Consider the following 14,939-nt stretch of genomic DNA (forward strand, 5'->3'; position numbering starts at 1 on the left):
TTGCCAAGAAGAATGTTCCTGAGTGGCCGAGTTACAGTTTTGACTTCAATCCACTTAAAAATATATATTGCAAGACCTGAAAATGGTTGTCTAGTAATGATCAACAATCAATTTGACAGAGCTTGAATAATTTTTAAAAGAATAATGGGCAAATGTTGCACAATCGGTGTGGAAAGCTCTTAGAGACTATGTCAATGAGATATTTCTGTATTTCATTTTCAATGTATTTGCAAACATTTCTAAAAACATGTTTTCACTTTGTTATTATGGGTTATTGTGTGTAGATGAGTCAGATTTAAACAAATATTTCATCAATTTTGAATTCAGGCTGTAACACAACAAAATGCGCAATTTTCAGATCTCTTCCCCACTCCTAGACATTCCTAGCAAAATCCTTGCTTGAGAAATTGCCCTTTGCGAAGTAGCTATTTTTTTATTATTTTTGTCCATTTTAATGGACAAAAAAAATCACAGTAAGGAACTTAATTGTTACCCAGGAATGATTTGATATTGAGATAAAAACAGCTGCACTGGACCTTTAAGCTTTCACACATTTCTATGATCCACTCATGAGACAAGACAATCAATTCAATTGTGTATTCAGTGTATTTCCTTGAAACAGATCAATCCAGGGGGTCAAAGACACCTTCCCCTTCTCAGTCTATTGATGCTCTTCCTGTCTTTAGCTACACCTTCCTCTGATCAGTGATGGTGGCTATATTGTCCCCTTTATGTCATCTTTGCTATGGCTGCCCTGCACTCCTCTATCGGTGCCTGTTGGATCTACAAATGAAAAGGTATGGCTTTTTGACTAAGATGTTTTATGTACTTGTTGCATGCACATGTTGTCCTGGGTTTATTTGGAAGAATTGGGGTTTTACCACTGCTTATTCATGATTGATAAAGTTTAATACTGTATATGATTAAATAAATACAAAGTATGTATTTGTATATTTTGTAACTATCTTCAACTACTCTGCTCCATTCTTACGCAAATATTTTATTTTATTTTAAAATGTATACATAATCAAATATGCAGTTGCCTAAAGACATGTGGGGTTATGTTGAACAGATCTCTCATCATTATTGTGTCATTATTTCATATATATCTATAGTTTAATTTGTACAATTTTAACATTGTACACACGGGGCAAGCAAAGATGGACGGGAAAGGAGTAGACGATGAGCAGGTATATTATTCAGTACATATCCATCCGATTTATAATTCAATCCTATGAGGTGGTTAAAAGCAACACCTGGAATGCTGTGTATAATTGCGTGAACTGTACAACGCCACCTTTTTGTCACACGAGTGGGAGGTCCTGAGGACAAGTTAAACACATGTACGTCAAATAACTGACATCAATAGGTTTAACAAAAGGGCCATGGTTTATTACAACAAGAGCAATAAATTACAATTTAGAAAGAGTCACTAGTATCCCCCCACCGGCTAGGACTAGGGTCTACAGAGCACACACAATGAATCAGCACCGGGACGAGAATATGTATAAGAACATAGGATGTAAGCCTGGTATGTAAAGCACTTCTAGGAGAAAACATGCAAACTTTAAAGTATATTCACACTTGTAAGATAGAAAACTCGTATTTGAACACTCCTTAGGATAACACGCGTGACGAAAACACTATTTTTAAGATAGTACACTCAAGATGAAACACTCTCTTAAAGATGATAACAATTGTGGTAATCAGCACCTCCAGATCCGACTTCTTCACCTGCGGGGGAGTGCTGAAGAGTATTTCTGTGTAATAAAGCCTTTTGTGGGGGGAAAACTCATTCTGATTGGCTGGGCCTGGTTTTCCAAGGCCGACCCATGACTGCACCCCTGCCCAGTCATGCGAAATCCATAGATTAGAGGTTAATGAATTTATTTACATTGACTGGTTTTCTTATATGAACTGTAATTCAGCATAATATTTGAAATAGTTGCATTTATATTTTATATTCAGTATATAGAAATTATGATATATGTGATATCATACACTGCATTACAGATTTATTTATTTTTGTCTTTCACAGGCTGGGGTCAAAAGTAGGCTGGGAATATGGTGGAATGACAACAAGTCACATGTGTCAGTGCTGCCAATAAACCCCTGTCAGTTTGCATACGGTGTTGGACTTGTCATCCACACTAAAACACTATTTCCTAATGTAGTACTACTACTCAACATTAGACCACTTTTGACTACTGAAAGCATCTCACAAACTTAATTTTGAAGTTACTGTAATTACTGAGAAATGTAAATGATTATGAGAAATGTGACTATACAGTGTGTATCGTGACTCATCCTTGCATACTAGAATTGTACTTTTGTGCGTAGGTTTACCATGAATGTGTGAAACACACATTTCCAACCGCCGAGTATCAAACAGGGTGGTGTCAACAGGATGTTGGCTTCTTTGACACCCCCAACATGTCACACATATCTTTAAAAAAAAAATGGGGGATAGATTAGCTTTAACATTGCAGATATATTGTAGCTTCCATCAAGGTAATTGTCTGCAGCATTTTCAATCCCCCATATATTTTTTTTGTAAATGTATATATTTATATGTAAATACAGTCTGGACACACCTGCTCATTGAAGGGTTTTTACTTTATGTTTACAATTTTCTAAATTGTAGAATAATAGTGAAGACATCAAAACGATGACATAACACATATGGAATCATGTAGCAACAAAAAAGTGTTAAAAGTGTTATTTTCTATTTGAGATTCTTCAAAGTAGCCACCCTTTGCCTTGATGACAGTTTTGCACACGCTTGGTATTCTCTCAACCAGCTTCACCTGGAATGCCTTTCCAACAGCCTTGAAGCAGTTCCCACATATGCTGAGCACTTGTTGGCTGCTTTTCCTTCACTCTGCGGTCCAACTCATCCCAAACCATCTCAATTGGGTTGAGGTTGGGTGATTGTGGAGGCCAGGTCATCTGATGCAGCACTCCATCACTTTCCTTCTTAGTGGAATAGCCCTTACAAAGCCTGGAGGTGTGTTGGGTCATTGTCCTGTTGAAAAACAAATGATAGTCCCACTATGTACAACCAGATGGGATGACGTATCACTGCAGAATGCTGTGGTAGCCATGCTGGTCAAAAACCTCTACGGGATCGGTGTCCCTATACTGGGACGGTTGTTGCTAACGTGCGCTAATGTGACTAGAATGACGTTGTACATAAAATCCAACTTTCCAGAACATAGACATGTCTTATATGTGTAGAAAGCTTCAATTATTATTAATTTAACTGCACTGTCCAATTTACAGTAGCTATTACAGGGGGAAAAAATAACATGCTATTGTTTGAGGAGAGTGCACAACAACAAAAAAACATTTATCATAGCAACTAGTTTTATACATTAATGTTGCTCAGTTGTGTCACCGTGAGGGTCCCAGAGATAAAAATGTAGCATAGTTTTGTTTGAAAAATTCCTATTTTAGTATTCAAATATAGGAACTGGTTTCTACAGTTTGAACCCCTGCTGTTTCTAGACTTTGACTTGAGACTGATGACTTGAAATGATCTGTCCAGGTTTTGTAACTTGTTGTCACTCATTTTGTGGCACAGATCAGTGGTGGAAAAAGTACCCAATTATATTTCAGTGAAAGTAAAGATACCTTAATAGAAAATGATTCAAGTAAAAGTGAAAGTCACCAAGTAAAATCCTACTTGATTAAAAGTCTAAAAGTATTTGGTTTTAAATATACTTAATGATCAAATGTAAATGTAATTGCTCAAATATATTTAAGTATCAGAAGTAAAAGTAAAAATCCTTTCAAATTCCTTATAAACTTACAAAAAAAGAAACGTCCCTTTTTCAGGACCCTGTCTTTCAAAGATAATTCGTAAAAATCCAAATAACTTCACAGATCTTCATTGTAAAGGGTTTAAACACTGTTTCCCATGCTTGTCAATGAACCATAAACAATTCATGAACATGCACTTGTGGAACGGTCGTTAAGATAATAACAGCTTACAAATGGTAGGCAATTAAGGTCACAGTTATGAAAACTTAGGACACTAAAGAGGCCTTTCTACTGACTGAAAAACACCAAAATAAAGATGCCCAGGGTCCCTGCTCATCTGCGTGAACGTGCCTTAGGCATGCTGCAAGAAGGAATGAGGACTAATAAATTGCAATGTCCATACTGTGAGACGCCTAAGACAGCTCTACAGGGAGACAGGACGGACAGCTGATCGTCCTCGCAGTGGCAGACCACATGTAACAACACCTGCACAGGATCGGTACATCCGAACATCACACCTGCGGGACATGTACAGGATGGCAACAACAACTGCCCGAGTTACACCAGGAACACACAATCCCTCCATCAGTGCTCAGACTATCCGCAAATAGGCTGAGAGAGACTGGACTGAGTGCTTGTAGGCCTGTTGTAAGGCAGGTCCTCACCAGACATCACCTGAAACAACATCACCAATTGGGTACAAACCCACTGTCGCTGGACCAGACAGGACTTGCAAAAAGTGCTCTTCACTGACGAGTTGCAGTTTTGTCTCACCAGGGGTGATGGTCGGATTCGCGTTTATTGTCGAAGGAATGAGCGTTACACCGAGGCCTGTACTCAGGAGCGGGATCGATTTGGAGGTGGAGGGTCCGTCATGGTCTGGGGCGGTGTGTCACAGCATCATCGGACTGAGCTTGTTGTCATTGCAGGCAATCTCAATGCTGTGCGTTACAGGGAAGACATCCTCCTCCCTAATTTGGTACCCTTCCTGCAGGCTCATCCTGACATGAATCTCCAGCATGAAAATGCCACCAGCCATACTGCTCGTTCTGTGAGTGATTTCCTGCAAGACAGGGATGTCAGTGTTCTGCCATGGCCAGCGAAGAGCCCAGATCTCAATCCCAATGAGCACGTCTGGGACCTGTTGGATCGGAGGGTGAGGGCTAGGGCCATTCCCCCCAGAAATGTCCAGGAACTTACGGGTGCCTTGGTGGAAGATTGGGGTAACATCTCACAGCAAGAACTGGGAAATCTGGTGCAGTCCATGAGGAGGAGATACATTGCAGTACTTAATGCAGTACACCAGATTCTGACTGTTACTTTTGATTTTGACCCCGCGTTTGTTCAGGGACACATTATTCCATGTCTGCTAGTCACAAGTCTGTGGAACTTATTCAGTTTATGTCTCAGTTGTTGAATCTTGTTATGTTCATACAAATATTTACACATGTTAAGTTTGCTGAAAATAAATGCAGTTGACAGTGAGAGGACATTTCTTTTTTTGCTGAGTTACATTTTACAGACAGTTTATTTTACATGCGTTATCTTGTTGTTATTAGTCCACATATCTCTTACACATAGGTCTTCTCAAAGACACTGTTTTCTTCCCCATTGTGAGGTACAGGATGTTGTTTCCAACCACAACATCTACTGTTAGATGACCAGGAAGTTGACATAGCGACCCACACAACAAGTCCTGTTGTGGGTACTCAAGGACCAGGGTTGGGAAACACTGGGCTGATCTTAATCTAATGTCAAAGTTTATGTGAAGTGGTTTTCTGCTTGACACTGAAGACATTATTTGGCAATACTTTTCTATTCTTTTCATCTACATGAAGGAGACAGAAACTATTGTGAAATAGGCATTAAACATGACCTATGTACAATCACAGAAAAGTATATTATACATGAGAAACAAGTGTGGATCTGCATGTAACTGGTAGGTCATCTTTACTACTATGTATTACTAATGTTTACCGATCGAGGTCTTACTTGTGCCTACATGTGAATAGTGACCCAGAGATAGAATGTCCTATGGATTTAAATGAGAAGGAATATAGCCTACACGCTGTGAGGTCTTGCTAAAAAAAAGTCACACTAATGAATATCAATGAAATAGAAATAAACGACACATTTGTCCCTATTCAATTGAACCTAAATGAAGATTGAACCTAGACTACAGAATAAACACAGAGATACAACTATTTCATCTTTAACTCACAGAATGTATTTTTTTTAAATTGTTCATGTAAAGATTGTTGTTTAAACTTATTAACTGTAAATTAATAGAAAAGAAATCAATAACATGGAGAATGAAAAATTTTGTTTGAACAATTCATAAAGGCAAAAAGGGAAAGTAAAAAAACATTGACAATCCAAATGCCATTTGACATTTATGCATCAGTAAAAAATTGAACTACTGTTGGCTGTAGTGTTAAGAATATAATACAAAGATTGGATGTTTTCATGTAATAGTTGGAAAAAAATGAAGGGGATTTGACTGAGTCGATATCACAATGGCAAATTGGTTCAAATTAGGTTGAAGGAGTAATCTGCGTTTGCTACAACAATTTTTCGACTTAATGACATACACTACCGGTCAATGGTTTTAGAACACCTACTCATTCAAGGGTTTTTATTTATTTGTACTATTTTCTACATTGTAGAATAATAGTGAAGACATAAAAACTATGAAATAACACATATGGAATCATGTAGTGACCAAAAAAGTGTTAAACAAATCAAAATATATTTTATATTTGAGATTCTTCAAATAGCCACCCTTTGACTTGATGACAGCTTTGCACACAGAGTTTCTCCCTTAGGATAACATTGGTTTACATGTTATGCCCTAACTCTGCTTCCATGCATGCTATTTACAAATTCCCTTTGCCACGTGTTCAGGGCCACTGGTACCCCTCCAGATATCAAATCAAATCACATTTTATTGGTCACATACACATGGTTAGCAGATGTTAATGAGAGTGTAGTGAAATGCTTGTTGCTTCTAGTTCCGACAGTGTAGTAAAATCTAACAAGTAATCTAATAAATTCACAACAACTACCTTATACACACAAATGTAAAGGGATGAATAAGAATATGTACATATGGATGAGCGATGGCCATGCGGCATAGGCAAGATGCAGTAGATGGTATAGAATACAGTATATACACATGAGATGCGTAATGTAGGATATGTTGACATTATTGAAGTGCCGTTATTTAAAGTGATGAGTGATACCTTTATTAAATCTATTTATTACATGTATTAAACTGGCAAGAGATTTGAGTCTGTATGTTGGCAGCAGCCACTCTATGTTAGTGATGATGGCTGTTTAACAGTCTGATGGCCTTGAGATAGAAGCTGTTTTTCGGTCTCTTGGTCCCAGTTTTAATACACCTGTACTGACCTTGCCTAATGGATGATAGCGGGGTGAACAGGCAGTGGCTCGGGTGGTTGTTGTCCTTGATGATCTTTTTGGCCTTCCTGTGACATCGGGTGGTGTAGGTGTCCTGGCGGGCAGGTAGTTTGCCCCCAGTGATGCGTTGTGCAGACCGCACTACCCTCTGGAAAGCCTGGAGGGTGGAGCAGCTGCCGTACCAGGTGATACAGCCCGACAGGATGCTCTAGATTGTGCATCTGTAAACGTTAGTAAGTGTTTTAGGTGAGAAGCCAAATTTCTTTCTTGTTGCGCCTTCTTCACCACACTGTCTGTGATGTGTACGCCGAGGAACTTGAAACTTTCCACTTTCTCCACTATTGCCCCATTGATGTGAATGGGGGGATGCACCCTCTGCTGTTTCTTGAAGTCCACAATCATCTCCTTTGTTTTGTTGACGTTGAGTGAGAGGTTATTTTTGACACCACACTCCAAAGGGCCTCACCTCCTCCCTGTAGGCCGTCTCATCGTTGTTGGTAATCAAGCCTACCACTGTAGTGTTGTCTGCAAACTTGATGATTGAGTTGGAGGCGTGAATGGCCACGCAGTAATGGGTGAACAGGGAGTACAGGAGAGGGCTGAAAACGCACCCTTGTGGGGCCCCAGTGTTGAGGATCAGCGAGGTGGAGATGTTTCCTACCATCACCACCTGGGGGAGGCCCGTCAGAAAGTCCAGAAAGTCCAGGACCCAGTATTTACAGGGTGGGGTCCAGACCCAGGGATCTTAATGACGAGTTTGGAGGGTACTATAGTGTTAAATGCTGAGCTGTAGTCAATGAACAGCATTCTTACATTCCTCTTGTCCAGGTGTGATAGGGCAGTGTGATGGCGATTGTGTCGTCTAAGGACCTATTGGGGTGGTAAGCAAATTGAAGTGGGTCTAGGGTATCAAGTAGGGTGGAGGTGATATGATCCTTGGCTAGTCGCTCAAAGCACTCCATGATGACAAGTGAAGTGAGGGCTGCTGGGCGATAGTCAGTTAGTTCAGTTACCTTAGCTTGCTTGGGAACAGGAACAATGGTGGCCATCTTGAAGTATGTGGGCACAGCAGACTGGGACAAGGATTGAATGAATATGTCCGTAAACAGACCAACCAGCTGGTCAGCGCATGCTCTGAGGACAGGGCTAGGGATGCCGTCTGGGCCGGCAGCCTTGCGAGGGTTAATAGGTTTAAATGTTTTACTCACGTTGGCCACGGTGAAGGAGAGCCCACAGGCTTTGGTAGCGGGGCGTGTCAGTGGCACCATATTGTCCTCAAAGCGAGCTAAGAAGTTGTTTAATTTGTCTGTAAGCAAGACTTTGATATCCAGGACGGGACTGTTTTTCTTTTTGTAATCCGTGATTGACTGTAGACCCTGCCACATACGTCTCTTGTTTGAGCCATTGAGCCGCAACTCTACTTTGTCTCTATACTGATATGCTTTTAAATTTTTTTAAATCCCTTTTTCTCCCCAATTTCGTGGTATCCAATTGTTAGTAGCTACTACCTTGTCTCATCGCTACAACTCCCGTACGGCCTCAGGAGAGACGAAGGTTGAAAGTCATGCGTCCTCCGATACACAACCCAACCAAGCCGCACCTCTTCTTAACACAGCGCGCATCCAACCCGGAAGCCAGCCGCACCAATGTGTCGGAGGAAACACCGTGCACCTGGCAACCTTGGTTAGCGCGCACTGCGCCCGGCCCGCCACAGGAGTCGCTGGTGCGCGATGAGACAAGGACATCCCTACCGACCAATCCCTCCCTAACCCGGACGACGCTAGGCCAATTGTGCGTCGCCCCACGGACCTCCCGGTCGTGGCCGGTTACGACAGAGCCTGGGCACGAACCCAGAGTCTCTGATGGCACAGCTGGCGCTGCCGTACAGCGCCCTTGACCACTGCGCCACTGGGGGCTGTGACTATAATCTAAGAGAATTCTCTTGGTAGATAATGCGGTCAGTATTTGATTGTAAGGAATTCTAAGTCAGGTGAACAAAATGACTTGAGTTCCTGTATGCTGTTATGATCACATCATGAGTTGTTAATCATAAAGGCATACACCCCCGCCCTTCTTCTTACCAGATAGTTGTTTGTTTCTGTCGTGCGATGGGTGAAGAAACCGGCTGTACCGACTCTGACAACCTTTCCTGAGTGAGCCATGTTTCCGTGAAACAAAGAATGTTACAATCTCTGATGTCTCTCTGGAAGGCAACTCATGCTCTAATTTCGTCCACCTTGTTGTCCAGAGATTGGACATTGGCGAATAATATGCTCGGAAGCGGGGGATGGTGTGCTCGCCTTCTAAATCTGACCAGTAGGCCGCTCCGTTTGCCTCTCCTGCGGCGACCGCTTTGTTTTGGATCGGCCTCTGGGATAAGAACCCATGTCAAAGGTGGAGTTCCGAACAAAGGATCCACTTCGGGAAAGTTATATTCCTGGTCGTAATGTTGGGAATTTGATGTCGCTTTTATATCCAATAGTTCTTCCCGGCTGTATGTAATAACACTTGAGATTTTCTTTGCTAACAATAAATAAATAAATAATAAAATAATACATGAAAAAACAAATTACTGCATAGTTTCCTAAGGACCTGAAGCGAGGCGACCATCTCTGTCGGCACCATCTTGGCTATCGATATAATGAGTACGAGGTGCCTTTCATATCCTAAAAGGGAAGTATGAAGTTGCAATATATCATATACAGTAGTGTCCCAGTGACTTTATTAGTTTAATCCCTTTAACTGTATGTCCAATGCATGTTCGTAAATGCCCATTTTAATATATTGTCAATGAACAGTGTCCATATGATATATGGCCAGTGCCAACATTTAATACTGCAACTATTTGCACTGGCAATATATCATGTGGCCAAAGGACACTGTCCATTTCCAATAAATTTATGCAGTGATTTACCATCACCAAATGAGCAGGCTGAATTCAACACCAACGAGCGAAAGAGAAACCACGTACAGAGTTCAACAAGCCAGACAATTGGGCATTTACATTGCTGTTACATTGCATTTCAGCAATGTAACAGCATGCTCAGGACTTAACATATTGACATTTATAGTCATTATATAGGCCATCTGGACATGTTTCACTGACTTTTGTCTTCAGAACCTGACTTCCTATGATCATATGTGACAAGTGGACATTTTGACCATTTGGAGTATTATATGCCTGATATCGTGACATGACTACCATTAATGCGATGACTGTTATCTTATCAAATCAATTAACTATGTTTAATTGATTAAATGAATCATGTAACAATTAACTCTGTAACTTGGTGCACCACGGGAAAACGTATTTAACGAGTTACTATCTCCAGAATTAAACTCTTATAAGATATATTCATATCTATAGATAACAGTCACTTATTAATGTATTTTTACCTCATATCAGTCTCATTCTGAAATTCATAACATTCTATAAATCTGCAAAAACCCTAGTCTACATGATTACTCAGCTTACACAAATTGGCTTAATTATTTATTTACTAACTAATGAAATAATGTTACAGAAATACAGAAACACACACAGTATAGGTTGAATTGATTACTAACATTATGCAATGAAAAGTCCCTAGTGGACTAACCTGATATGACGGCTGGTTACACAATGAAAGGGGTGGGGAATGAAAGAGCGGGAGAAGGAGAGACAAAGGAATTCAACTATCGTACATACAGTTGAATAATAATATTCTCATCGTGAACATGGTTATTTAGCACCCCAACAACCGCTCATTCAGATTTAGAAATATTTACGCTTGTATGTCTTTATCATCTCTCTCTGTTGAAATCGCCCGATCCGTCTGTGACGAATAGTTAGACAGAAAGTCTCTGGTTGTGTAAGTCTCTGGTTGTCCACCAGAGGTCACCATGTCCTTAGTAGTTGTAGTATCTTACTTTGTTCTGCAAGGGTTCGTTAGACTGGATACATCAGACGATGGTCGTTTGATAGGGAAATGTTCTTCTTTTCTCATCTTCGGTCGAGTTTCCTAGACTATGTTACATGCAGAGCTGCAGGCGGGGCATGTTTAGTCTCCTTCTTCTCTGTTGAGTTTCAGAGGATCTTGTAGTTTTAGACCGTTTGTCACGTATTCAGCTCACGCTGCACGTATACTGGTCTAGTCGTTTTAAACCTTTTTACACACCTGTAGCAACCGGGCTGACAAACAATTTGTCAGCCGTATAGCCACTGCTCCACGCTGTCTGGTCTAATGTAAATTCTTTAAGCACTCTGGCAAAAGGGGCGTTCCATCCTTTTGGCATAATGTCTGTGCTCATGTGGGCGTGGTTACTGACTTGGCAAAAGTCTATATGAAAAAATCACATTTCATCTTCTCACAAATAATTTCAAATTTAATCATATAAGATCCACAACATTACGATGTAAATCTGATAACTGGGATGTATACATTTGTAGAGTTACTGTTATTTAGTTATACCATCTTTAATGATATCACAAAACAACAACTGATTTGACATGATTATTGTTTGGAGCCCCACCAACCATTTCAAACATTATTTACATTAGAAATATTGTTTCAATGTCCAACCTTTTGATGTTAAAATTTTGGGCAGAGTCTCTCTTTACACATAAAGGATTTTTGACTTCTCCATACTACAGAACAGAAGGGAGAGTTTCCGCCAGGTATTTGTAATCCGGTTGTTAAGTCATAAAACTCTGGTTGGAGAGAGGGGGGTAATGAATTATTATAATAATTATAAATATTAATATTTCAGCTACCAGGAAATAGCGGGGGGATTTTTGCATATTGCACCTTTAAAATGCCAAGTTTTAAGATAACTCTAACATGTGAACACCTTAAAAGTTTTCTTACCCTGTAGGCAGTCTTTGGACAAGATATGACAGCAATCCATGCATTGGTTTTGTTTATCTGGCCACTGTGTCCAAATGCTAACTGCAAGTCAATGGTACCGATGTTAGCATTTTTTGCGCTTCATGTCCAGATCATCTATAAGTAACTACATTGAGCTAGACAATGATTTTAGATACTTTAGGGTGATTTGGACATGAAGTGCCCCTACCACTATTAAGAAGAGACCAACCCCTACCACTAATAATGAGAGATCAACAATGATCTCAAGAGAACTGACCATACTCGAGGACATTAAAGAAACCCAACATATACATCAGTGGAGGCTGCTGAGGGGAGAACGGCTCATTATAATGGCTAGAATGGAGTAAATGGAATGGTATCAAATGTGGTTTCCATGTGATTTGGAATTTCAGTTTACTTAATGAATTTATTGAATTAAAAGGATTTAATAATTGTAATGGCTTAGCAGATCATAAAAATATATACATTTTTACATGGCTAAAAGAGAAAGAATATAATATCTATTGTTTACAGGAAACTCATTCTACAAATATAGATGAGGTTGTGTGGAAAAAGGACTGTGAAGGAGAAATATATTTTTGTCATTGTCAAAGATACTCAAAAGGGGTGATTAAACTAATTAATACAAATTTTGATCCAATTGTGCAAACAGATCCGCAAGGAATATATGGATTATTTTAAATATGCTATTGGACCAAAAACAGATCTGGCTAGCTAATCTATGTGGGCCAAATAATGATGATCCACACTCTTTTTTTGAAAACATATATATATAATAATCTATTGAGCTCACAAGTAAAGTAATAATCTATTATTATGGTGGGTGATTATTTGGTATTTTATTAGGATCCCCATTAGCTGTTGCAAAAACAGCAGCTACTCTTCCTGGGGTCCACACAAAACATGAAACATAATACAGAATGACATAATACAGAACATCATTAGACATGAACAGCTCAAGGACAGAACTACATACTTTTTTTTAAAGGCACACATAGCCTACATATCAATGCATACACACAAACTATCTAGGTCAAGAGGCGTTGTGCCACGAGGTGTTGCTATATCTGTTTTTTGAAACCAGGTTGGCTGTTTATATGAGCAGTATTAGATGGAAGGAAGTTCCATGCAATAAGGTCTCTATGTAATACTCTATGTTTTCTTGAATTTGTTCTGGATTTGGGGACTATGAAAAGACCCCTGGTAGCATGTCTTGTGGGATAAGTGTGTGTGTGTTAGAGCTGTGTGTAAGTTGACTATGCAAACAATTTGGGATTTTCAACACGTTTCTTATAAAAAGAAGAAGTGATGCAGTCAGTCTCTCCTCAACTCTTAGCCAAGAGAGACTGGCATGCATATTATTTATATCAACCCTCTGATTACAATTAAGAGCAAAATGTGCCACTCTGTTCTGGGCCAGCTGCAGCTTAACTAGGTCTTTCTTTGCAGCACTCAACCACACGACTGGACAATAATGAAGATTAGACTAAACTAGAGCCTGCAGAACTTGCTTTTTGGAGTGTGGTGTCAAAAAAGCAGAGCATCTCTTTATTCTCTCTCCCCATCTTTGCAACCATGGAATCTATATGTTTTGACCATGGCAGTTTACAATCTAAGGTAACGCCAAGTAATTTAGTCTTCTCAACTTGTTCAACCGCCACACCATTCATTACCAGTTTCAGCTGAGGTCTAGCACTTAAGGAATGATTTGTATCAAATACAATGCTCTTAGTTTAAAAGATGTTCAGGACCAGTTTATTACTGGCCACCCATTCCAAAACAGACTGCAACTCTTTGTTAAGGGTTTCAGTGACTTCATTAGCTGTGGTTGCTGATGCATATATGGTTGAATCATCAGCATACATGGTTTGTTTGATGCCAGTGGCAGGTCATTGGTAAAAATAGAAAAGAGTAGAGGGCCTAGAGAGCTGCCCTGCGGTACACCACACTTTACATGTTTGACATTAGAGACACTTCCATTAAAGAAAACCCGTTGAGTTCTATTAGATAGATAGCTCTGATTTCACGATATGGCAGAGGTTGAAAAGCCATAGCACTTAAGTTCTAAACAACAGGTTATGGTCAATAATATCAAAGGCTGCACTGAAATATAACAGTACAGCTCCCACAATCGTCTTATTAGCAATTTCTTTCAACCAATCATCAGTCATTTGTGTCAGTGCAGTACATGTTGAGTGCCCTTCTCTATAAGCATGCTGGAAGTCTGTTAATTTGTTTACAGAGAAATAACATTGTATTTGATCAAACACAGTTTTTTACAACAGTTTGCTAAGAGCTGGCAGCAAGCTTATAGGTCTGCTGTTAGAACCAGTAAAGGCCTGTTTACCACTCTTGGGTAGCGGAATTACTTTGGTTTCCCTCCAGGCACGAGGACAAAGACTTTCCTCGAGGCTCATATTAAAAATATGACAGATAGGAGTGGCTATAATGTCAGCCACCATCCTCAGTAGCTTTCCATCTATGTTGTCAATACCAGGAGGTTTGTCATTATTGATCGTTAACAATAATTTTCCCACCTCTCCCACACTAAAATTCAAATTTGCACTGCTTTTCTTTCATTATTCTTTTTTTTTATGCATGAATATAATTGCTCACTGTTTGTCATGGGCATTTTCTGCCTAAGTTTGCCCGCTTTGCCAATTAAATAATCATTCAAATAATTTGTAACATCGAATGGTTTTGTGATGAATAAGCCATCTGATTCGATGAAATTGTCTTTCTGCCCATAATTTCATTTAAAGTACTCCAAAGTTTTTTCCTTCATTCTTTATATGATTGATCTTGGCTTCAAAATAAAGTTTCTTATTTTTGTTGAGTTTAGTCTCATAATTTCTTAATTTGCAGTAAGTAAGCCAGTCATATGTACAG

The 14,939-nt window shown here is 39.6% G+C and overlaps 1 protein-coding gene across 1 annotated transcript in view; it reads left to right on the forward strand.

The window, feature by feature from the left end:
* Window positions 1-627: 627 nt before the first annotated feature.
* LOC112267456 (ubiquitin carboxyl-terminal hydrolase 37-like) overlaps window positions 628-14,939 on the forward strand; it is a 63,888-nt gene continuing 49,576 nt past the window's right edge. Inside the window, exon 1 of the mRNA XM_042300593.1 lies at window positions 628-797. Within this exon, the coding sequence (XP_042156527.1) occupies window positions 732-797 (66 nt within the window). The 5' untranslated portion in view covers window positions 628-731. The remainder of the gene's footprint in view (window positions 798-14,939) is intronic.

The sequence above is a fragment of the Oncorhynchus tshawytscha genome, linkage group LG02 (assembly GCF_018296145.1).
Source record: "Oncorhynchus tshawytscha isolate Ot180627B linkage group LG02, Otsh_v2.0, whole genome shotgun sequence".
NCBI classification, from domain to species: domain Eukaryota; kingdom Metazoa; phylum Chordata; class Actinopteri; order Salmoniformes; family Salmonidae; genus Oncorhynchus; species Oncorhynchus tshawytscha.